The sequence below is a fragment of the Staurois parvus genome, unplaced genomic scaffold (assembly GCF_062004578.1).
Source record: "Staurois parvus isolate SC_StPar_1 unplaced genomic scaffold, SC_StPar_1.0 ptg000087l, whole genome shotgun sequence".
In the NCBI taxonomy this organism is placed as follows: Eukaryota; Metazoa; Chordata; class Amphibia; order Anura; family Ranidae; genus Staurois; species Staurois parvus.
The window spans coordinates 11,894,154-11,919,348 of NW_028317883.1; the positions used below are offsets into that span (position 1 = coordinate 11,894,154).

The window sequence follows — 25,195 nt, forward strand, 5'->3', positions numbered from 1 at the left end:
GATGAAGACATTAAGACAGCATAGGTAAAGTCACTTGCTTGGAGCTCAGAAACTACTTTTTAAAGGATAAAAGGTGCAGCTTTTCTGAAAAACGATAGTCGTAAATTGCAGCATTTACAACTCATTCATGCAGACCTTCAAACAACAAGGCTACTAAAAGAGCCACTTAAAAATGATTGTTGAAATCCTAGATATTTGTATCATAAAAATACAGTTAGCTTAACTGCAATGTCTGCAACGGGACAACAAAGTCTGCCCCGGGAGTTAAAGAACAAGTTAAACCACAGAACAGAGGAAAGTCACAGAACAGAGGAACACCAGAACTCCAACAGCCAAACATTTTGCAATGCAAGACACCAATATTGAAGGGTAAACGTTTATTTCCTTTTTGTCAAGCACTTACATTACAATTTCTACAGTCAACATCAAGCTATCCCTTAAAAGAGGGACCCAAAACAAGACAGATCAGTTCAACTTTACACTTTAATAAAATGCTCTTCTGAGATGATTGAGGTGCACGCTCATTGCCTGCAGAGAAATATTTAATTTTTAAAAACAGGATTGACATCTGTTCAGGCAATGTGATGCAAAGTGGACCAGCTCAAAACACAAACATGGAATGCCATCAAAGAGCTCTTCTGTCTGTAAGCATACACCCGCATCATGCCAGATACACACAAGGATAACCCATTGCATTTCATTATAGAGACATCACCAATTAAAGGTTAAAAAAGGGAAGGAGGTCCCAGGAGGAACTTTGTGTAGTCTTTAAAATAAGTTACAGGTTCAGTGGAAGTTGTATGTAACAGCCCCGTTTCTAAAAGACATTCAAGACCCACCTAAAAAGCTAGGTCACGAACAATACTTTTAATAAGTAATTAATATTCTGTGCTCACATTTGTCATAAGCTTTTTGGTGTTCACAGTTACTCCCTAGAGTTAAGCCAACTTTCTGCAGCAGTGTTGAGATGCAGTGTCATGTTAATGGAAGGATTTTACCGACCCTTTTAAATGTCATTCTTCTACAATGTACCTTCCAATTAGAATATCCGAAATCTGAGATTTAGTATGTAAAATACGAGAATGCCTTTATCAGTCTGACCACAGCTATGGCAACAGCCACTCTTCAACCCTCTGCTACCTACCAAGTTAGCAGCACTGACACCAAGTCCAATCTACCTCAATCTCTGATGTTACTCCCCCACAAAACATTTTATTGCTCCACTGACAGACTCACAAAAAAAAGGGGGAAGCCGCTCACCGTTAAAAGCAGAGTTTATTAAACTTTTCAATATACAAACTGTTCCACCTGGTTCGCAGAAGCACTAACGTGGGTTACCAGTTCTGGAGTGTACCCTTTTTTCTGTGATTCTGCAGGTGGAATCTATGGAGTGGCCAGCGAATTCCTGGAGCCAGCACCCGGAGATGTAGGATTAAGTGGAAGGACTGTCTGCAACAGAATGCTATCTTCTGAACTACAGTATTATAAAGCCTACTGATTTGAGGGAACTGTAGCTGCTTTTCAGGCAGGTGGGAGCACTCATAAAAATGCCCCTTTAATAATTTAATGTGTGACAGTGGATTCCTGTCACACATTAGAAATTGCATTTGATGCAGTTGCTCATCAACTGATAAAACACTGAAGAAATCCTAAAAATGTACTCTAATTACAAGTCTGTTCAAGACACTGAAGAAATAGCAAGCCATTTCTCATTTATAAGATAGTATAATTTGTTTCTCATTAAATTTACCCATGACTGGCTAGCAGTCTTCTTTCCAAATGCAGATTTAACTGACCTCTAAAGACATCTTGGATCCAAATTTTAAATCTAAATCAGCACCCATAACGCCTCCAAAAAAAAAATCCTCAACTTTGATACAGGATTCTGACCACGTTTCTGCCATTCCTAGGAACCACCAATAATTTGTTAGTACACTAACCACCACCAGTAGCAAATAAGACTTCTGCAGCAGAAATGCCAAGAAGACAAGAAATTGGAATTGTATAAATAAAATAGTTAAAAAGGAGGGGAAAAAAAAAAAAAAGTCTTTTAGAAGAGGCACATGTGCAGAGAATGTGGTCTTCCAACAGTAGTTGCCGTTTTGTATCCTTGAGGTCTTGACAGGTTGTTCTGCGGTTCCAAAACAATCTTCCTACTACACACTCAACAAACAGTGGGGTGGGGGCATGGTCCTGGCATCCTCTTATGCCAAAGCAAGAACTGCAAAAGAGACAAAGGAAGAATTTTATATTTTACAAAAACAGACGAGAGTAAAAAAGCCCTAACAAATACAGGTATATAAATCCACAGACCTATATAGAAAACATTTTTCTATCTCCTAGATTGTAAGCTCGAAGAAGCAGGGCCCTCGAACCCCTCGTGTATCACATTGTATTGTTATTGTACTGGTGCATGTTCTGTCTCCCATTGTAATGTACAGTGCTGAGCGAACTGTTGGCGCTTTATAAATACTGTATAATAATAATCAGGATGACTGTGGATGAGCTATGGGACTAATTTAATGAAAATAAAAACTGCATGCCTCTGAAAATGTACAATATTTATCTACAGACTGATATCAAGGTGATTGATATCTGCAAGTTATGCACAGAAGGGGGAACTACAGAGCATTAAAAGGACTGCTTCAGTGTTTTAGAAAAGGAGTACAACACAGGCTCTTCTTTAAACCTGTTGATTGGACAGTGAAAGAGCAGCAGCAGACCTAGGTAATCTCTCTGCACCTCCAAAGACCATACTAATTTTCAGCTCAATTGCATACAGCACACCTAGTTAGCTTCCAGCCCTAAACTTTCTCAGTCTGTGGCTGTGGCACGGAGAATTGCACAAGAAAGAAATAAAGTTTAATTTAGGCATTCGCAGTATCTACATTAAAAGAAAACGACTGAAGTTTAAGGATTTTTTTTTTTTTTTAAACAGCGCCAAGGTGGGTACTTGGCATAAGAGAAGAGTGTCCTGTGTGCTGGCGGCTATTGTGTTAGGTTGAGATTCGAAGTCCTCTGCCCTCCATTCATAGAGGCCATATTATCAGTTTCCACAATGAAAGATGCTCTATGAATGTAGGATAGGGAGTATGAATGCCTCCTCCATCAATAAAACTGCTTTTCAATCTAACACAGCAGCAATTACAACACTGTATACTCTTTCATTCATGGTAAGTACCTTCCCTGGTGTTCAATAAAAAAATAAATCACTCATTTTCAGCTGTAAAGATTAATGAATACAGAGCTACATTTTCTTTTTGTGTCTGAGCTTTAATAATATGGTGGAAGACATCTAACTGTTCATTAAACCTACCAGTTATTGCTTCCTGTGCAAAATATTTCACATCCATATCCTCATCCTGACCCAACTTCTGCAGTACAGGCTTTACATCAGACTGTAACGTGCTGAAATAAAGAACGCATCATCAATATAGTTTTAGATACAGTGCAGCATATAGGACAGTGCTTTACAGGAGGAAAATAAAAACATACTTGCTATCTAGGACTGGTCCTATCCTTTGCAGTGATTTAGCCACATTGAAGCGAACATTAGCCACTTGGTCAGCTGCCATCTTTAATACGATAGGAAGCATCAACTTGGTGGTGATTTCCTTGCCACATGCTTCAGACAAGGCCTACAGACAAAGGTAACATACATTAGTAGGGCAATCACCTACCACATTATATCTTTGAATAAAATGTTATTTCTCAATGGCCTTACATGTTAATAAACATACATATTTATTTTAAACAGAATAAGAGTTCATGCTACCAATAATGAGGTTTTGTTGTGAACATTGTAACGAAAGGAACCTGTTCTGAAACAACTGGACTGGTGTTCTTCATGCTAGTCATTTAAAAAACACCATCACTGTATCATAGGAAAAGTCATAACACTAAATCCTCAGTGTGTAAAACTGCCATTGCACGAGTTGCTACAATAAAAACTGATTGTGGTGATACAAAGCCAATACCAAATCTTACTGGAAACGTTTTACAGATCCAACTAGATTTTGTGGTAGCAAAATGAAGGGTTTGCGCAGATGAATAATTGTTTTCAATGGATATAAATTTTATGAAAACATGTACAGCAAGAATATCAAGGACAGAATTACAAAGCTGTGTTAATCCACAATGTGGCCCACAAGATTGAATTGTCATTCCTGGTAGGAAAAAACACTTGTCTCATTTACAAGTTGAGGCATTTTGTTTAGCATCAGAGCTGAAAATTTAGATAAAAGGGTGGGGCCTGCCAGGAAAGTGAGAAGCCTTATGCTTGCACCTGAATGACCACTGATTGCCCAACAAAAATCTGGACATTTCAAGTGTGCCCCAAGGAATAACAGGTGTTCATGGAGACCAACATATCAAATATGTAACAACAAAATAGGGACACTGTACGGGTGTGGGCTGACAGACCTGACTTGCTGTCCTTGTATAAAACAAATCAACTCCAGTCCTTCATGCTCTGATTCCATTACTTTGGGTCATTCCAAATACGCATGCAGCAAGGGGGAATCATACTACAGTCAGAATTCCTGATCTCCATCTACATTTTCTGGTTTAATGGCTTTTAAGCCATTAAACATTTGTTATTCCAAAACCATTGTGGAGGGTCCAAAGAAATAACTTTGGAAACTAAAAAAAATTGTTTAATTTTAACCCAAAATGCATAAATATGAAAAAAAAAAAAATTCAGGCATCGGTTTCAGAAATTCTCATGTGATTCCATAAAGTTTTGGGCACCAATTCAACAAAAAAAAAAAAAAAAAGAACATTAGGGAACTTGAAAAAGTACAGAGAAGGGTAAATAAACTGATAAGAGGCAAGGAGATCAGCAATGAGGAAAGATTAGAGAAACTGAATTTATTCTCTCTTGAGAAGAGGAGATTAAGGGGGGATATGATCAACATGTATAATACATCAGTGGTTCATATAGTGAACTCAGTGTAGAGCTATTCACTCTGAGGTCATCACAGAGGACAAGGGGGCACTCTTTACGTCTGGAGGAAAATAAATTTAATCTCCAAACACGGAAAGGTTTCTTCACAGTAAGAGCTGTGAAAATGTGGAATAGACTCCCTCAAGAGTTGGTTCTGGCCAGCTCAGTAGATTGCTTCAAAAAAGGCCTGGATTGTTTCTTAGATACACAGAATATAACTGGATACTAACATTCATAGGTAAAGTTGATCCAGGGAATATCCGATTGCCTCTCGGGGGATCAGGAAGGATTTTTTTCCCCAGCAGGAGCAAATTGGATCATGTTTTGCTGGGTTTTTTTTGCCTTCCTCTGGATCAACTGTGGGTATAGGGTTATAACTTTTTTTTTCTATGGTTGAACCGGATGGACTTTTGTCTTTTTTTAGCCAGACTAACTATGTAAAGTTTATAATTATTTCCAGAGAATGTCAGCATTTTAATTTCGCACCACCAAACCCCCCCCCCCCCCCCCTTCACTGGGAACATTAGAGGTCTATTTAAAAATGTTTTCATATGATTCCCACATTTTTTTTCCAACTGAATCCAATTAGAGTGAATTTTGGGTGAAAGTTATGTTAATCTTGCGTGAAACCAATCGACAGACCTTTATTTGCTAAGGAATGCCAAATAGAGGTAGATTCTTTCTAAATTTTCTAAGCTGTAGCATCTGTGTTTAACTTATTATTATTATTACATCGAGTTTATATAGCGCCAAAGGGTTTGCTCAGCGCTGTACAATAGAGGGGGGGACAATACATGAAACAGTACAACAACAACAAACAGCACACGAGGGGTTAGAGGGCCCTACTCTTTCGAGCTTACAATCTAGGAGGGAGGGGGTAGAGGTACAGGAGGAAGTGGCTGTGGGGGGTGGAGTGGTAGGAGGAATGAAGGAGGACGGCTGTTAGGTAAGGGTGGGGTAGGCTTCCCTGAAGAGGTGGGTTTTCAGGGAGCGCCTGAAGGTGAGGAGGGAAGGGGACAATCTGATGGATTGGGGTAGTGAGTTACAGAGGATGGGGGAGGACCTGGAGAAGTCTTGCAGTCGTGCGTGGGAGGAGGAGACCAGGGAGCAAGACAGAAGGAGGTCCTGTGAGGAGCGAAGGGTACGGTTAGGGTGGTATTTGGGAATCAGGTTGGTGAGGTAGGTAGGGGCAGTGTTTTGAATGGCTTTGTAGGTCAGAGTTAGCAGTTTGAATTTGAAGCGTTGGGCAAACGGGAGCCAGTGGAGGGATAGGCAGAGAGGGGTGGCAGAGGTGGAGCGAGTGGTGAGGTGGATGAGTCTAGCCGGTGAGTTCAGGATGGTCTGAAGCGGGGAGAGCCTGCACTGGGGTAGGCCGGTGAGGAGGGAGTTGCAGTAGTCAAGGCGCGAGACAATCAGGGAGTGCACGAGTACTCAATGGCGTACTCAATGTTTTACAGCATATATATCTTATTATTTTTAGTGTCAAGTTATTTCATATATCTAGATTGTAAGCTCGAAAGAGCAGGGCCCTCGAACCCCTCGTGTTTTGCATTTTATTGTTACTGTACTGTCACATGTTCTGTCCCCCTTTGTAATGTACAGCACTGAGCAAACTGTTGGAGCTTTATAAAAACTGTATAATAATAATAATATCTAGCCCACAATTAATTTAGGATGTACTGCTTTCATATCTTTGTATTTCTTTCATTGATCAAAAGAATTGTAAAAGTTAATTACAAAAAATAGTAAATGTAAAAAACAAACATTACATCAAAATTGCACACACACAGTCTGTGGGAAGGGGGGGGGAAGCCACCTCCTATGATGCACCTGCAGGCTCGCTCCCAAGCCAAGCTGTGTGTGTCTATAGGATTTGACTGACAGCAGCAGGGCTGCCTCTCTCTCAAGCGAGAGAGCGAGCGACTCAGGTAAGTATATAGAGTATATGGGGAGAAAGGGGGGTGATACACTGGAGCAGTCTCTCCTCTGGGTGTCCCCTCAGCAAGTGTGGTGCTGAGGGGGCACCCTTGTGGGAACGATCCCAAGTCAGGCTGTGCACATCCACAAACACACACATCGCTAGTAAATCCTTCCCCCCTCACTCCTCACAGGTATTTGAGAGCAGCGGAAGCCATAGGCTTGTGCGGCTGTCAGCCATAGTCTCTAGACCAGGAATAAAGAACAATGGGGCTGCTGCATGGGACACATGCACATGAGCAGCTGAACTTCCCTCCACTGCCCACCCAAACATATAGTGGATATAAAAAGTCTACACACCCGTTAAAATGTCGGGTTTCTGTGATGCAAAAATTAGACAAAGATAAATCATTTCAGAACTTTTTCCACCTTTAATGTAACCTATAAACTGTACAACTCAGTTGAGCAACAAACAAATATTTTAGGTGGAGGGAAGTACAAATAAAAAACTAAAATAATAAGGTTACATAAGTGTACACACCCTTAAACTAATACTTTGTTGCAGCACCTTTTAATCTTATTACAGCACTCAGTCTTTTTGGGTATGGGTATCAGCATGGCACATCTTGACTTACCAATATTTGTGCACTCCTCCTTGCACAAACACTCCAAATCAGATTACGAGGGCATCTCATGTGCACAGCCCTCTTCAGATCACCCCACAGATTTCCGATCGGATTCAGGTCTTGGCTCTGGCTGGGCCATTCCAAAACTTTAATCATCTTCTGGTGAAGCCATTCCTTTGTTGATTTGGATGTATGCTTTGGGTCATTGTCATGCTGAAAGATGAAGTTCCTCTTCATATTCAGCTTTCTAGCAGAAACCTGAAGGTTTTGTGCCAATATTGACTGGTGTTTGGAACTGTTCATAATTTCTTCTACCTTGACTAAGGCCCCAGTTCCAGCTGAAGAAAAACAGCCCTAAAGCATGATGCTGACACCACCATGCTGCACTGTGGGTATGGTGTTCTTTTGGTGATGTGCAGTGTTGTTTTTGGGCCAAACATCTTTTGGAATTATGGCCAAAAAGTTCAACCTTGGTTTCATCAGATGTGTTTTTGCTAAATTTATCCGGGCTTGGATGTTTTTCTTCATAAGAAAAGGCTTCCGTCTTGCCACTTTACCCCATAGCCCAGACATATGAAGAATACGGGAGATTGTTGTCACATGTACCACTTACAAGATATTCCTGCAGCTCCTTTAGTGTTGCTGTAGACCTCTTGGTAGCCTCCCATACCAGTTTTCTTCTCGTCTTTTCATCAATTTTGGAGGGACGTCCAGTTCTTGGTAATTTCACTGTAGCACCATATTTTCTCCAGTTTGTTTTTCAATTGAACTGTACAGTTTATAGGTTACATTAAAAAGGTGGGAAAAGTTCTGAAATTTTTTATCTGTCATTTTTTTTTTACATCACAGAAACCTGACATTTTATATACACTGTAATACAAATAGCGTGTGCTCTTGCTGTCACTCAAACTGCATATTCCCAGTTTTTTCTTGCTACTTTTTACATTCTATAATGGAAAGAATGCTTACAAGTGTATTTATTTTATAATCCGCAATCCAAATCTATTATATGCTGAATACAGTTAAAAGATTAGAGTACAGATTACAGTTAGAAAAAAAAAACGGAATAAATTAAGAATACTTACATTGACACAAAAAAGTGTTGTCATTCGATGCAAGTAGTTTGGATCATTTGCCATTGCCAAAACCTTTGGCACAATGGTATTTTGGGCCCACTCTGCACCAAATTTTTCCACCAACTTCATAAGATTATTGGTTGCTGCTTCTCGGATGGCATAAACTTTAAAAGAAAAAAAAAATATCAATCATCATAATCTTTCAATACCATTTAGTAGAACATAAAACATTGCACTATTTAAAAAAAGTGTTACTAACCCCAGGACCCTGCATTCACTATATCTGGGTCTCCTACAGTACACAGAACATGGAAATGCAATTATTTTAGTAAATATACTTCTAAATACTCTCTCAACAGCAGTCTTGGAACTGCTATCAGTGTCCAGCCAAGTACATGCTAAAGCTTGCAGGAAGAGTTTTCATTCTGCTCTAGGAAGATGCAGGACCTCTGTCTGGACAGTGCTGATTGGCCCTGTGCTGATCACATGCTCTCCCAAGAAAAAAGAAAAAACAAAAATACACCTCTCCAGCAATAAACACCAAACTGGGCATGTGCAGAGTGACTCCACTTGATATGTCTTATTAGTGGATAAGAGGGGGCACCGGGAGAAGGAGAGGATCAGAGAAGTCAGGATCAAACAGTGTTTTTACACAATGCAGAGGATTAACCCCTTGGGTTCCACAGTGAGTATAACAAGCATGCTTTACTGCATATACAGACTGATTTTACTGTTGTGGGTTTAGTATTACTATTTAAAACCAGACTGAGAAATAAAAAAAAAAAATATCTATATAAAATCACCAGAAGATAAAAGATACTCTACTGCATTTTAAAATCCTCTAAAAGTACCAAATTACAAGAAACCAATTGCAAAAGTCTTAACTCACTAGTACAGGACTCTGACAATCAACCACAAATACTACCAAAACATATCTAAAAACCCTGATGCAACTCAAAAGGCAGTTTGCTCCTCCATATCTTCTGGTTTTGCCCGATATTTAAAACCTTCTGGAGCAAAGTCAGAGAACTGACCCACAAATTTAAGGACTATCACATCCCAGATGACCGCGCTCTCTCTTTCTTTCTCCTGCACCACCACTGCATTTCCACCAAAAAATACTAGAAATCTATGCTCTGCCACCTGATTGCCTCCAAATCCTGTATCCCCCTATGATGGAAGGACCCTTCCACAAATATCCTTGTGGATACAGAGTAGAAGACATTAGGCAAATGGAAGATCTTATACTCTCCTCCCAAAACAGACAGGACTCATACTGCAACACATTTCCACTGGAACAATTTAATGTTCTCAACAGAATATAAAGCCCACCTACAAGGTGAATAATAACCCTAGATAACAAGTCCAAAGCCACCTGAGGGAGAGCTGCTCCCCCCTCTCCGTTACCATCCTCTCCCCTCCCACCTGGTTCCAGTACCAGACCAAAGGCAGATACATTAAAACCACAATCAAAGCACCACAACATTTTGTTTGCCCTGACTCCATGCCATATTATTTGTCAAGTATCCAGTACCTTCTTTGGAGTTAGCTAGTACAAGCTACGTTTCTGATAAATCAGTCTGCTCTGAATCACTTTCATAAATAAAAGAATTTACAAAAATGTCTAAAATTCATTTTGTAAAGAGCTGCGCAAATTGTTGGCGCTAAGTAGATCCTGTATAATAATGTACAGCCCTGTATTTTTAGATCTTTTTGTCAGATGTTACTATGGTATACTGAATTATAATTACAATTACAAGCATTGCATAAGTGTCAAAGGCTTTTATTGACAATTACATTAAAGTTTATGCAAAGAGTCAATATTTTCAGTGTTGACCCTTATTTTTCAAGACCTCTGTAATTCCCCCTGGCATGCTGTCAATCAACTTCTGGGCCACTTCCTGACTCATGACAGCCCATTCTTGCATAATCAATGCTTGCAGTGTGTCAGAATTTGTGGGGTTTTTTTGGTTCACCCGCCTCTTGAGGATTGCCCAAAAGTTGTTAATTAAGGTCTGGGGAGTTTCCTGGCCATGGACCCAAATTTCGATGTTTGTTCCCCACGCCACTTAGTTATCACATTTGCTTTATGGCAAGGTGCTCCATCATGCTGGAAAAGGCATTGTTCGTCACTAAACTGTTCTTGGATAGCTGGGAGCAGTTGCTCTCAGAGGATGCTTCTGTACCATTCATTATTCATGCTGTTCTAAGGCAAAATTTTGAGTGAGCCCACTCCCTTGACTGAGAAGCAACCCCCCACATGAATTGTCTCAGAATGCTTTACTGTTGGCATGACACAGGACTGATGGTCGTGCTCACCTTTTCTTCTCCGGACAAGGTTTTCTTCTGGATGCCCTAACTAAGAGAAAATTACTTTACCCAGTCCTCAGCAGTCCAACCCCTGTACCTTTTGCAGAATATCAAGCTGTCCCTGATGATTTTACTGGAGAAAAGTGGCTTCTTTGAAGGCCTTGACATCAGGCCATCCTCGAAAAGTCTGTCTCACTCTACGTGCAGATGCACTTACACCTGCCATTCCTGAGCAAGTTCTGCACTGGTGGTGCCTTGATCCCGCAGTTGAATCCACTTTAGATGATCCTGGTGCTTGCTGGACTTTCCCAGAAGAAGGCTTCTTCACAACAACGGAACCTCTCTGCTCGAACTTCTTGATGATTCGATAAAGGTTGATTTAGGTGCAATTTCAATAGCAGCAATATGCTTGCCTGTGAATCCCTTTTTGTGCAAAGCAATGATGACTGCACACGTTTCCTTGCAGGTAAATTAACCACTTGTCTACAGGGCACTTTCACCCCCCTTCCTGCTCAGGCCAATTTTCAGCTTTCAGTGCTGTCGCACTTAGAATGACAGACAATTGCGTGGTCATGCAATATTATACCCATATGGGCACTGATGGGCTGCACTGATATGCATTGACAGACCACTTATGGGCACTGAAAGGCAGTACTCATATATGGCACGGATAGGCAGTACTGACTGCCATTGTTAGGCCAAACTGACTGGCACTGTTAGGCCGCTCAGATGGGCACGGATATGTGGCATTGATGTGCACTGGTAGGCACTGATATGTGGCATTGATGTGCACTGGTAGGCACTGATATGTGGCATTGATGTGCACTGGTAGGCACCGATATGTGGCATTGATGTGCACTCATAGGTGGCATTGATGGACACCGACAGGTGGCACTGATGGGGCTACACTGAAGCTCATGAGCAGAAAAATGCCGATAATTGACATTTCCTTGTCTACATGCGATCAGCTGTGATTGGACACAGCTGATCACATGACAGAGCCGAAGTCATCGGCTCTTTCCGCTGATCTGTGATCCGCTGTGTCCCACGGACACAGAGCACCACCAATCACCGGGCACCCCCAGGGGCGTGCACATGCGGTTAGTGTAAGAGGACGTCATATGACATCCTACCAGAACGAGAGAACCACCGCCCATCCGTCATTTCCTTATATGGTGGGCGGGAGGTGGTTAACGTGTCATTTTCAAAACTTTTGGCCAGAGCAGTAAAATAATAATAAATCATATAAAAGTATGTCCACCTGCATTGTCCGTGCAGTTTCAATTTTACCAAAGTCTTTAGTAGAAACGCTCGTCATAACAGCACAATCCATACACCAGAATAAAAACCATAGTAGGCAGTAATAAATTCCATAAACCCTTTTCTACAAAGCAGCTGGAACTCCAGACAAAACACAACATCCTGTTATAGATGTGCTATGTGAATAGTAATTAAGCCTTTTAACTGTACAGTCTTAAAAAACAAACTATTCCTCCATAGCCTGATGCAGGTATAACGTAAATAAACCACTGTAAATAACATAAATAAAGCACTGGATTACCAACTTCCTAAAAGCTATTTATTTAATATTTCCATGACGGGCAGTTTTTGCAAACTTTCATCACTTGAAAACATAAGTAAAATATAATCTCAAGAACAAAGACAATAAGGACGTGTGTGAATCACAAGACTGGCTAAGCAGAACAGTAAATCAACAGGGTAGAATTCATAAATACTCTGCGTGCACAGTTATTAGGCAAGGCGTATTTTTGAGGATTAATTTCATTATTGAACTAAAGTGCTCTTGGTCAATCCAAAATGTTAATAAACCTCAAATGTGAATATTTAAGAAAGTAAAAGTGAGGTTTTAATAGGAGAATATCTATGTGTGCACAATTATTGGGCAACTATTAAGTGTTATATGAATTATTATGCAAATAAATGAAAAACGAAACGTTTCCCATCTCACTTTTTTATTTTCATCTGTTACAATCAGAATAATAAACAACTCAAAATTTACAAATAAACATTTCTGACATTTCAAAAAGAAATCAGTGACCAATATAACCACCCTTCTTTTCAACAGTCATAAGCCTTCCATTCATGGAGTCTGACAGTTTTTTGATCTGTTGACAATCAACTTTTTGTGAAGCAGCAACCACATCCTGCCAGACACTGTTCAGAGAAGTGTACTGTTTTCTTTCAATCTCCTGTTTAAGAAGAGCCCACAAATTCCCAACAGGGTTTAGGTCAGGTGAGGAAGAGGGCCATGTCATTATTCCTTCATCTTTAAGGCCTTTACTGGCTAGCCATGCAGTGGAGTACTTCGATGCATGTGATGGAGCATTGTCCTGCATAAATACCATGGTCTACTTGAAAGATGCAGACTTTTTCCTATACCACTGCTTGAAGAAAGTGTCTTCTAAAAACTGGCAGTAGGTTTGGGAGTTTGAGCCCATCGTCAACCCAAAAAAGGTCCAACTAACTCATCTTTAATTATACCAGGCCATAATAATACTCCACCTCCACCTGGCTGGTGTCTGAGTCGAAGTAGAGCTCTGTGCCTGTTACTGATCCAGCCATGGGCCCATCCATCTGGTCCGTCAAGAGTCACTCAACTCATCAGTCCATAAAACCTTTGAAAAATCTGACTTCAGATATTTCTTGGCCTACTCTTGATGTTTCAACTTATGTGGTGGTTGGGTTTCAGCCTTCCTTACCTTGGCCCCGTCTCTGAGCACTTAACATCTTGTACTTGTGGGCACTCCAAGTAGGTTGCAGTTCTGGAATATGATAGCACTTGAGGATAATAGGTTCCAGGTAGCTTCACCTTTGGGCCTTCTCAAATCTTTGGCAGTTAATTTGAGGCTTTTTCTCAACACATTTCTTGTGACCCTGTTGATTATTTGCAACAAAACAGTTGATGGTTCTGCGATCACGCAATTTTTGACTTTTCAGAGTCAGATCTTTTTTGGCCCATTTTGCCTGAGGAAAAAAAAGCTGCCTAATAATTATATACGCCTTGATAAAGGTTGTTGATCTCCTTAGGCCACACCCTTCTTAATTACACAAATATACATCACCTAATATGCTTAAATCCAATATGCATTCAAATTTATACAGCTTGGAGTTGGACAATATGCATAAAAATTATGATTTATTCTAAACACTCACTTGCCTAATAATTGTGCACACAGTGTATGAGTTCAGTCGGGCAGCACCTGGTTCTCTTCCAGGTGCTCCAGTTTCCTCCCAGCACATCAAAACATGCTAGTAGACTAACTGGCTTGTGTCCTAATTAGCCTAATGCACATGTGTGTATGCATACAAGATGGGGACCAGAGACTGAAAGCCCTTTGAGGGCAGGGACATGTGAATGTACAGTATTGTAAAGCACTGCCTAAATTGTCAGTGCTATATAAATGCTTGTAAGACTGTGTATTAGCTGGTTTTGCCAAAGTTTTACTTAAGAAGACAGTCAAAGGTTATAACTGCTGCTGGCAGATATATTCTGGCATCCCACTCATCTCTAAGGTTTGGACCAACAGGCAGGATATGGCAGCATGAACTGGGAATAGGCCCCGTATGGGTAATTACATGGACGGAACCATGCAAAAAGGTGTACAAACCATTATCAACTATTAGGTAACATAAGGTCATCTCCTTGTGCAATACATTATTGTTCTCTCACGTGCGGAACTTAAAAGTGATTTTTCTGTATTCTTCTGCAGCTGTAACTAAAATTACTTGGGTAAGAGGAAGGTTAATATTCAAATATATTTACCTTCAATTTACTTTGCAGTTTGAGCACGTGTACTTCTATGGTATTACCAGTGACATCCCTATCTACCCTTTCAATAATCAGACAAAAATGAAATCAGGAAGGCATGGTGGTATCAATATCAAGTACTTTCTTCCAGCTTATCAGAATACTGTGGCGATACAGTGGTAATAACCATTTAAATCTCTCTATAGTCATCAGAACACAGGCTGCATCAGCAGCACACATCTAAAATCTGTAACACAGTTCTGTGTTAGGATTCATAACTGAATTATTCATCATAAACTTTACTGTCAGCTTTCAGCTCAAAAACATCTTGCAGGCCACTTACCTTTCTTCCCCCCACACCTAGGCGAGTGACATCTGTCTAACTGGACCTCAAGAAATGTCTGAGCAGCTCAAATCTTATGAAAAGATAATCCTGCACTGCAGAGTCCTCTCATGAGATTTGAGCTACTCAGTGTTCCCCGGGATCTCATCAGCAGGACGGTGATATCACCCTCCTGCAATATAGAAGTTGGAGGAAAGGCAAGTACATTAACTTGCTCCTTAAAGGATTTATTTATTCATTTTTCAGTTTAACACTGCATTTTGGTAAGCGATAGGGGGCCCACACTAAATAGATAGACCTTGTTGGAGGGCTTTAATGTTAAACATATATAACATTACGTGAACTTTCCAGAAATTGTAACATTTACTGGATGAATCCATGATTTATGCAAATTGGTTTGTGGTTTTGTCAAATTCCAGTATTCCATTGCAATTAACCTCAGAATTGTATCCAAACAGACCACACAGCACATCAACAGAACTATCTGCATACCTATTATGAGACAAGCATTTATGTCAAACAGGTACACAGGTAACATCCACACAGGGCCTTGCATAGGTAAGCAGTGGGAAGAGTTAAAATAGTTAAAGCAAAATCGCAACGTTCAGTAACCCACCTCCACTTTCCAGCTTTCTGATCACTGTAAGAGGATTGGTTGCTATACTTGGTTCTTCCCCACAAGTCCAAAAAATTTAATGCGGAAACCATGGTACATTATTCTTCTAGCTTAAACTGTGAACCTTTGTTTTCTTAGAAAATTTAACAATTAAATTTTTAACTTCTATGGAAATTTTCAGCCATTTAAATCTGTAATCCTAGAGCTGCAATACAGCCTTATCATAGAAAACTGCCCAAATCAAAGAGCTTTTGTGAAATCCAAACTAACAGTGATGTCAACTGCAGTTCCTGTTAAGGCTCATTATGATAAGAATTGCAGACTGATTAAATCGGTCACAGGAACTTAGACAGAGACATAATTAATAACATTATCTTGGCACATCTGAAACACTTACCATGGTCAACAAGCCAAGCCATGCACAAAGAATTCAGCTTTTCATCAAAAAACTCAACACCCTGAAAACAAAGAATGGGAGAACCATTTTAGCTATAACACATAACCAACATTACTGAAAACAGACAGAGCTGTAATAATTTACGGTGGGCATATATTGCCTGATCATTTACCATGATATTTGGTGAGAATCAGACCAAGTAGTCCTTAGACTGAAACTTTACATATAACAGATAAAAATTAATGTTTTTTAACCAAAAAAAAGAAAGAAAAAAAAAAACAGTACATTTCACATGAATAATTATGGTACCAAAATTAGTGTGTGCTATAAACTGTCTCCAGCATTGGGGGGAATGATGTGAAGGGACAGAGGAAACTACTGGAAACTTTTTTTGATGGGAGCCGCTCCCCAACCTCCTTTGATTTTTTTTATTTCCTCCATGTTGTCCAGGTACATCTCAACCTCCAAAAGGCTGCCTACCCGTCACAGAGAGATATGCTTTGTTCACATTTCATATCAGAGGTTTACAACCATTTTAGGTTTTAATAATTGCAACAAAGAAATCTAAATAATTACTTGTTTTCTGGATCGGCTGTTTAACTCTGTAGATTAGTGGCAGTGTATTGTAGTGAGACTGCATTAGTGAACTCTGTAATACTGCTTAACCATGATCTAATATTTCTGCTTGTATGCAGAGGATGATGGAAATCTAACAAAGAATATAGAAAGCATGATACCAAAGTGATCAACATGCTGACCTAGAAAAAGGTGCCATGTTTGCATGGGTTTCTTTCTTGTATTTTAAAATCAATCTTCAACCAAAATATTAGATTTTATTTTGTTTTATGCTGAGTATTTGTATGTAGCAGGTACTTACCAACTGACCAGCAAGCAGAGGCATGTACTCAATGATTGCCAGCCGCACCCTCCATTTGGTGTCCTCTGCCAGCTCAACAATGGCTGGTAAGAGGGACTGAGAAAGCTGCCGTATTCCAATAACTTCATTGACGCAGTCTAGGTTAGATATAATATTCAGCCGTACTTCTGGGCACTGGGGAACAAAGCTCAATAAAATTAATATGGAAAATCATAGTTTGCTTGTAACAAGACTAATCCAATTCCTTAACTATTCCCCTACTGCTTTTTATTCCCATCAAATTATAAACCACAGCAGTAACTACAGATTACATAATACTCTTGTATGTAACCACTTCTCCAGCATTTAGTTACCTTTCCCACATGCAGTGTTCCAGTGTTCATATTAAAGTGTTACTAAACCCACAACAGTAAAATCAGTCTGTTTATGCAGTAAAGCATGATTGTTATACTAAGGGGTTAATTCTCTACATTGTGCAAAAAGGCTATTCCTGACTTCTCTGATCCTCCCCTTCTTCCAGTGTCCCCTTATTTCCAACCGAACCGGATATCGTATGTACTCTCCAGCGCCTCAGGATATGCACAGCCAAAAGGGAAGCCAAGGGTACCAGGACAGCAACAACCAAAGGAAATGTTCCAGGGGTGCAACCCTCCTCAGACGGGGAAATCAGCCACTGGATAGAGAGAAAACAGGTGGCACACACACCTAGTGCATTATCCAAGGTTTATTGTAGGAATGAGATAATAAAAACATACTCACAGATGAAGCATGTATCTAAAAAGCAAAGAAAAATGACAATGGCCACAACGGCAGGCAAGGTGTTCTGTCAGTGCGCTCAAATGTCTGACGCGTTTCGGGGATGAATCCCTTTCCTCAGAGCTGATGACCAACCTCTGATGCTGATGTATGATGTATGGACAGAGAGCCTCACTGTTGATGCCTGACAGACAGTGCTTTGCTTTTTAGATACATGCTTCGTCTGTATGTTTTTATTATCTCATTCCTACAATAAACCTTGGATAATGCACTAGGTGTGTGCGCCACCTGTTTTCTCTCTATCCCCTTATTTCCAGATAAGACTTATCGTATGGAGTCACTCTGCACAGTTTGGTGTGTATTGCTAGAGAGGTTTTTTTTTCTTCTTGGGAGAGTGCAACAGCACAGGGCCAATAAACACTGTCCAGACAGAGGTCAGGGGTTCTGCATCCTCCTACAGCAGAATGAAAACTCCTAAAAGCTTTAACCAGTGCTCTCTGGGACAATGAGAAAAGTCACAAGACTGCTCTAACTGCTGATGAGAAAAAGTATTTAGCAGTTTATATTTACTAAAATAATTGCACTTCCACGATCTGTGTACTGTGGGAGATCAGATATAGTGGATGCAGGGTCTTGGGTTTAGCAACACTTTAAACATTGTTGTGCCTATAGTAATTTACTATTACTCAGTGCTAATTGTCTATCTGCATATACGCTAGCATTTAACAATGTGAACCCCCCCCCAATTACATTCACGGCATCATTAAATGAACTTAAAAACTGCTGCAAGTGGCTATTACTGCTTGAAGTGTGGATTTAATTTTATTCACGTGACTGTAAAGTTCTCTTTTCAGTTATTTTGCCAATGTCCTAGTAAGAAACTTTAACTCATGCCTAAATATCGACTGTAAACTGCAATTCGTGCAAATAGAAAACTAAAATTTGTTTCCTGAAATAAAAAAAGTGATATAAACGTGTCAATGTATTACAACAGTGTTCTGCAGTACTGCTGCAGTTGGTGGGTGGTATCACAATGCCCTGTGGGGAACATGCTGACACATTCTAAAGTGTCAAAGAGCAGCGCCTCCGAGCCGTTCAAGATTGCAAAGAAGTTAATCGCCACCCACCAAAAAAACAAGCATGCAAAATGTTTTCACAAAGTGGCTCGTTTATTTTTTGTACTGTACGCGACAGGGTCACTTTAATGGCATGGTATCTCTGTTGAAGATGGAAGTAGTCACAATAAATGCAGCAAGTAGCTGCCACATAAACTTCTAATATAAGGAAAACATCTACAACACTATAAAACTAGGAAATTCATATATTTTAGCACAAGCCTAAAACTAAAGAGCTTTTTTGTGCCTGAAAGCTGATATGTTTGTGTTATGATAATAAAGAAGCAGCTCAACTACAGGTAGGGTAGGCAGCTAATAATGACATGACATTTCTGTTCAAGGTGGCAGCAGTGGAAATGTACAAAAGCATTTGCAGACATGCTACTTCTGCAAAGATAACTACAGCAGGAAAACAGGTAGAATGCAATCAGCTGGATAGAAATGATCTATGCAGCCGTCAACAATATAAAATTATATAGAATTTAATCAGCTGATGCACATAAACGCTTCATATTTTTCAGCTTCTCAAAGTACATAAAAATATGTTATTTTAGGCTAAAGCAGTATTAAAACAAAAATGTAATATAAGTGTGCTTCTGGAGCCGGTCGAGGCTGAAGCCTGTGACCAACCCCCTGTGGGCGGGGCAAAACGTGTCAGATGACATGGTCAGTGTGATGGCTGAGGCCACTCACTACAAACTATTCCTCTCTAACTCCTGGGGACCGTCCCTCTTCATACAAAATGTAATATATTGCAGCTTGCCAATCATTAGATGTGGTGGCTGCATTAGTTTGCTTGCGGCCAGTAACACACCTCCCGTATTGGAATATCTCCCCTCTGGATCAATGAGCACAGCAGTTACAGCAACAGATTTGTTACTAATTGCTTGGGATTAAGGTTTAACAAATAAAAACTGATCTCTGTAAGCACCAGTCAGTGTTACATGGTTTGTCTCAATGCTCTAACTGGTACATTTGCAGGAGAGTTTGTTCTGCTGAAAAACAGGCTTACTGGCCAAAATCACCATGTGAAAATAAAAGAAAACCTAAAAAATAGTGCTGCCATCACATCTAAGAACTAGTAAGCTGAAATATAGTATATGTTTGCTTTTGGGTTTAAGCCTTGGTTCACACTGATGCGGTGCGGAATTCGCAGCGTTTTCAGTGCAAATTCCGCATCGCATCACAATCGCATCCTGTTCACACGGACCGATGCGGGTGTGTATGTTAATGACACCCCCACATCAGTCCGCAAAACGCGGTGCGATGTGCAGAATCAGATTGCATAGGTGTGAATACCCTCCTGCTTGCATGCCTGAACTAAGGCAGATGGATTCCAGGAAGTAAATGCTACATGAATCATATACCCTTACACAAGATGGCCACAGCCTGAAATGCTAGGGGGTGTATTTCAAAGTGATTTCTCAGCAAAATAAAACATGGAGACATGGATGGATGGCTTTGCTTTGAACATTAAAAATTAAATAGTGTTTTTGGTTTGTGTTATTCAGATGCAGTGTAATTCTGCTTTAATATCCATTTAAATTTAAACTTCAGTAATTTTCTATAGTAATAAAGTGAAAGCCAGAACTGACAGAAGGCATCTACAATAGTCAGCACAGATCTTTATTTTGAAAATTCCAACTAGCAAGTTTAACATCTTGACTTAACTCCGCCTGTGCCTTACTACTGGCAAAAAACCTGCTGAGCATGGGAGAAGGCAAGCCAAAACATCAACTTGCCAATTAAAGTCTGCATTGGAATAACACAACACCCAACAATTTAGGTCTTATGGGGTGCTCTGAGAAAACTATCAGCAAATGCTAAAGTCTACTTTATACACTAGAAGTTTGTTTTAAACCAAAAATCTTAGAAGCACCCACAAAGAAAAGAAAGACAGACTGTTTTGTATAGATAGATAGGAGACTGGCAAAGAACAAATGAAGGAGAGCTTGTAAATATGGCGAATCATATCTTTATAGAAAAACAAGTTTTAGCCCTGGTTCACACCGATGTGAATTGCCATGCGATCTGAGCACTGGACAAATTGCATGCAATGATCAGCAACGAAATCATTTTAATCAGTGCAACTCAAAGTCATACTGATTAGACAAGTAGTTCCTGCACCACTTTTGCTGATTTGGATATGACTTGCATAGACATCTGTGCATGAAGTCCATCAAAGTCGCACCCCAAGTCTCACTGCCATTCGACTTTGAAATCGTGCAACTTCAAGTGAAGTCACGCAATATCATAGTTGCATAGTTAGTCTGGCTGAAAAAAAGACAAAAGTCCATCCAGTCCACCATAAAAAAGCACAGTTGATCCAGAGGAAGGCAAAATACCCAGCAAAGCATGATCCAATTTGCTCCTGCAGAGGAAAAGATACCTTCCTTATCCCCCCCAAGAGGCAATTGAATATTCTCTGGTTCAACTTTACCTATAAATGTTAGTATCCAGTTATATTCTGTGTATCTAAGAAACAACTCAGGCCTTTTTTTTGAAGTAATCCACTGAGCTGGCCAGAACCAACTCTTGGAGTCTATTCCACATTTTCACAGCTCTAACTGTGAAGAAACCTTTCCGTGTTTGGAGATTGCAGTTCTTTTCCTCCAGACGTAAAGAGTGCCCCCTTGTCCTCTGTGATGACCTCAGGGTGAATAACTCTACACCGAGTTCACTATATGAACCACTGATGTATTTATACATGTTGATCATATCCCCCCTTAATCTCCTCTTCTCAAGAGAGTAAATTTAGTTCCTCTAATTTTCCTCATAGCTGATCTCCTCCATGCTCTGTACCTTCTCCAGTTCCCCAATGTTCTTTTTGTGAATTGGTGCCCAAAACTGAACTGCATATTCCAGATGAGGTGTTACTAATGATTTGTACAGGGGTAATATGATATCTCTCTCTCTGGAGTCTATACCTCTTTTAATACAAGAGAGGATTTTGCTCGCTTTAGAAACCGCAGCTTGGCATTGCATGCCATTATTAAGCTTGTGATCTACCAGAACTCCCAGATCCTTCTCCACCATTGATTTCCCCAGTTGTACCCCCCCCCCCCAGTATGTATGATGCATGCATATTCTTAGCCCCCAAGTGCATAACCTTACATTTATCAACATTAAACCTCATTTGGCACATAGTTGCAAAATTTCAAAGTCGATCCAGTGCAAAGCGGGCTTAGATGCATTAGCACGTGGAGCATAAACATTTAAGTATGCCTGAAACTAAAATGAAGTTTTGAGAAGAGATGGGTTTTTGTCATGTTTCATAGTAGAGTGTAAATCTCTCCAAAGTGAAGGAGATCCTCAACATTTTGCAAAAAGAGACAACACTAGGACAAAAATTTATAATTTTGAATCCTCTCACTTGCGGCTTTCGTGACAATGGTTAAAACGGACAAATAAGAGGGAATCTCCCCCTTCTTGTTCTATCTAGATCATTTACACATGTATAGCTTTAAAACAGGACTGGCCTGTAAAACCCCCCTTGCCAAAATGCAGACGAGTCCAATTTCCTTTTTAACAGCAAAATCCACTTCTGACTGTTTTATGTACTGTTCAAACTTTGCAAAATTGTAACAGAAAAGTCTTCTGAAACAGCACATTTGTATCACACCCTTCAACAAAGGACAATGGCATTCATGTCAGAAGAAGATAATTGCCAAATTGTGAAAAGGAACTAAGATGATGTGCACAGACAACATAAAATGTGGATTCACACAGGGTAATCTTTGGACTTTACAAACTAAAGTAAGAAATTAGACTCTACCTCGTCTTTCAATTGAGCCAAGAAGAGAGGCAAGAGGTGTTCAATTGTATTTTCCTTGCCTAAAATTGTGGATAATCCCATGATTACAGAGGCCAGTGCAGACTTCACATGCTGGTTTGTATCAGATACCAGTTCCTATAAAAGAGAAAAAAAAAAGGAGAGATAAACCATGTCTGTAAATATATATATATAAAAAAAAATTAAGAAGTTCCCAACTAGATCTGACATAAGCTAGCAGTGCCTATTTTTTTCCCTGTCCTTGATTTCTCAGGCCTGCAAAACTGAAAAAGCTGATACGATTAGATCCAACTCTTCTGAATAGCCTAAGTTTTTGGAACCTTAGGAATTTGCAAGAGGTCCCCAGCGGTTCTGTCACAGGCCACCGTTGCTGCTGATTTATATCTGCCCAATGGTGGCTTTTGTGTTTCCCCTGCAGACTGCAATGCTGAATATCGTCAAACAGTATGCTTTAACACCTGCTGACCGCTCACAGTAAATATAACACAAGCAGACAGCAGGTGCAGGCATGATCGTGTACATATATGTGACCGGCTGCTTTCTGGGTTTGGGGCACAGGCATGCACAGTTCCTGCTGACTCGTGTTGATGAGACACAGCAGAAGTTTGATAGCTGATTGGCTGTGTCCAATCACACAGAGTTCTACAAAAACACAGACCTCTGTACAATGAACAGCAATCTGGTTGTTTCTTCTCCCTGCAAAACAGGAAGAAGAAACAGCCAGTAAAGTAAAAGCAGCATACACTACTCATTGTTAGACAATTAACCCTTGATTTCCCCTAAATGTTAACCCATTCCCAGCCACTTTAATTAGTACAGTGACAATGTACAGTATTAACACCAATCACTGTATTAGTGTCACTATTGATGTCAGTGTCAGTTATATAGCGCACTTCCGAGCCAGCGTCAGCTAGCACCAGATTGCCCACCACACTATCACAGTCCCTGTGTAAGTTGCTGATCACTGCCATTACTAGTATAGCATCATAGCTGTGTAAATTCCACTATAGGTATCCGTTTGCTGACGCTATAACTTTTGCACCAATATACACTTATTGAGACTTTTTGTTTTTTGTTTTACCAGCGACGTATCAGGATACATTTTGACCTGAATTTATGAAGAAATTAGACATTTGTATTGGATAAATTTACAACAGAAAGAGTTTTTCCAAAGTTTTTTTCATTTATATAATTAAAAATAAAAAACCCAGTTCTGAACAAATACCACCATAAGAATATATATATATATATATATATATATATATATATATATATATATATATATATATAAATACATTTCATTTGCATAGTGTTGCATGACCACGCAATTGCCAGTCAAAGTGGTGCAGTGCTGAATTAAAAAAAAAATGCAGAGGCATGAAGGGGGTAAAACCTCCTAGAGGTCAAGTGGTTAATTTCCAACACAGACATCACCACTGTGCTTTGTAGATTGAAAGTGTACACTTCCTGCACCTCCTCTTGCAGCACATTCTGCTCTAGACTGAAAAAAACAAAACAAAAAAAAAACAAAAACAAAAAAACTTATTTTTGATTCTGCCTTTATGTCTGCTTTTGGGTTTATCATGTCTTTCAATGGGGTAACTGGCTCCCTCTAGCATATGGTGTAGCTTGGGGTTCTTGGTCACTATGGCACAGTTGCAGCAGGGGGCCCCATCTGTCAAATGTGCCTGGTGCTGCACATGGAGTGATGTATGTCCCAGGTGACCGCCACCCCCAACCACCGGAAGACCCTTGCCACATAGCCCCGGTTTGCTCTTCTGCCATACAGGTAAAATAAATAACAGCAGCAATTCGTTGGTGTTTGGCATTTGACTTTTAAGAGGAAATCAGCTGTAGATGGCTCAACTCCTTAGAAAAAAGAAAAAAAAAAAACCAGGAAAAACACCTAAAAAAAAAAGTGAAGGCTTCTGTAACACGGGCATTTATTGCAAAAAGGTTCTATTTTGAAGTAATATACACATTTTTTTAAATAAATTTCTAAATTAGCATTAAAAATGTGCTATTATACACTGAACATCAAAGTAAATATAGTGCTGTCGCTGAACAAAAAGGCAACTCCAGGTTTTTAAAAACATAAAAGTCACCATCCATTCTATTATACCTACAACTCACTAATTATACAAAGAACCTGTGAGCTGAAGCTAAAAAAATGTTTTAGGGGTTCCCTGAGACATTTTTTTCCCAGGGTTCCTCTGGGGTAAAACACTGAGAGGTTCAGTTAATTTTATACTATGAATAGCGCAACAGTAGGAGTGTTAACACCTTGGCTAAATGGCAAAACAATAGGTAAATCGGAGCAGTGTCAGGAACATCTAAGTGCTAAAGTCCCCAAAAGATTTAAGAGACCATCACATGGATAATCTCAACAGATATCAGATATTTCAAACATTTCACTGTTGACTCAGCTGACTCTTGACAGTGGTTCTGGAGTACCATGTATTTTGTAAAGGTGTATATATTTTTATCCATGTTTAAATTAATATTGTGCCTAATAAAGTAGAACTTTAACCCATAATACATTTTGTTTAAATGCATAATTGAATAGTCTAATATGTTTGAAGTTCTTCTCTTAAAAGTGTTCTTTTTCAAGTGTCTGGTCTGATGGATGCACATGCACCTGCTACTATGATGAAG

At 39.7% G+C, this 25,195-nt stretch overlaps 1 protein-coding gene across 1 annotated transcript in view; it reads right to left on the minus strand.

The window, feature by feature from the left end:
* Positions 1-362: 362 nt before the first annotated feature.
* PPP2R1B (protein phosphatase 2 scaffold subunit Abeta) overlaps positions 363-25,195 on the minus strand; it is a 69,886-nt gene continuing 45,053 nt past the window's right edge. Inside the window, exons 9-15 of the mRNA XM_089670177.1 lie at positions 22,523-22,657; positions 16,877-17,050; positions 16,000-16,060; positions 8,574-8,728; positions 3,496-3,638; positions 3,317-3,408; positions 363-2,221 (exon numbers count right to left, since the gene is read on the minus strand). Coding sequence (XP_089526303.1) covers positions 2,205-2,221; positions 3,317-3,408; positions 3,496-3,638; positions 8,574-8,728; positions 16,000-16,060; positions 16,877-17,050; positions 22,523-22,657 — 777 coding nt within the window. The 3' untranslated portion in view covers positions 363-2,204. The remainder of the gene's footprint in view (positions 2,222-3,316; positions 3,409-3,495; positions 3,639-8,573; positions 8,729-15,999; positions 16,061-16,876; positions 17,051-22,522; positions 22,658-25,195) is intronic.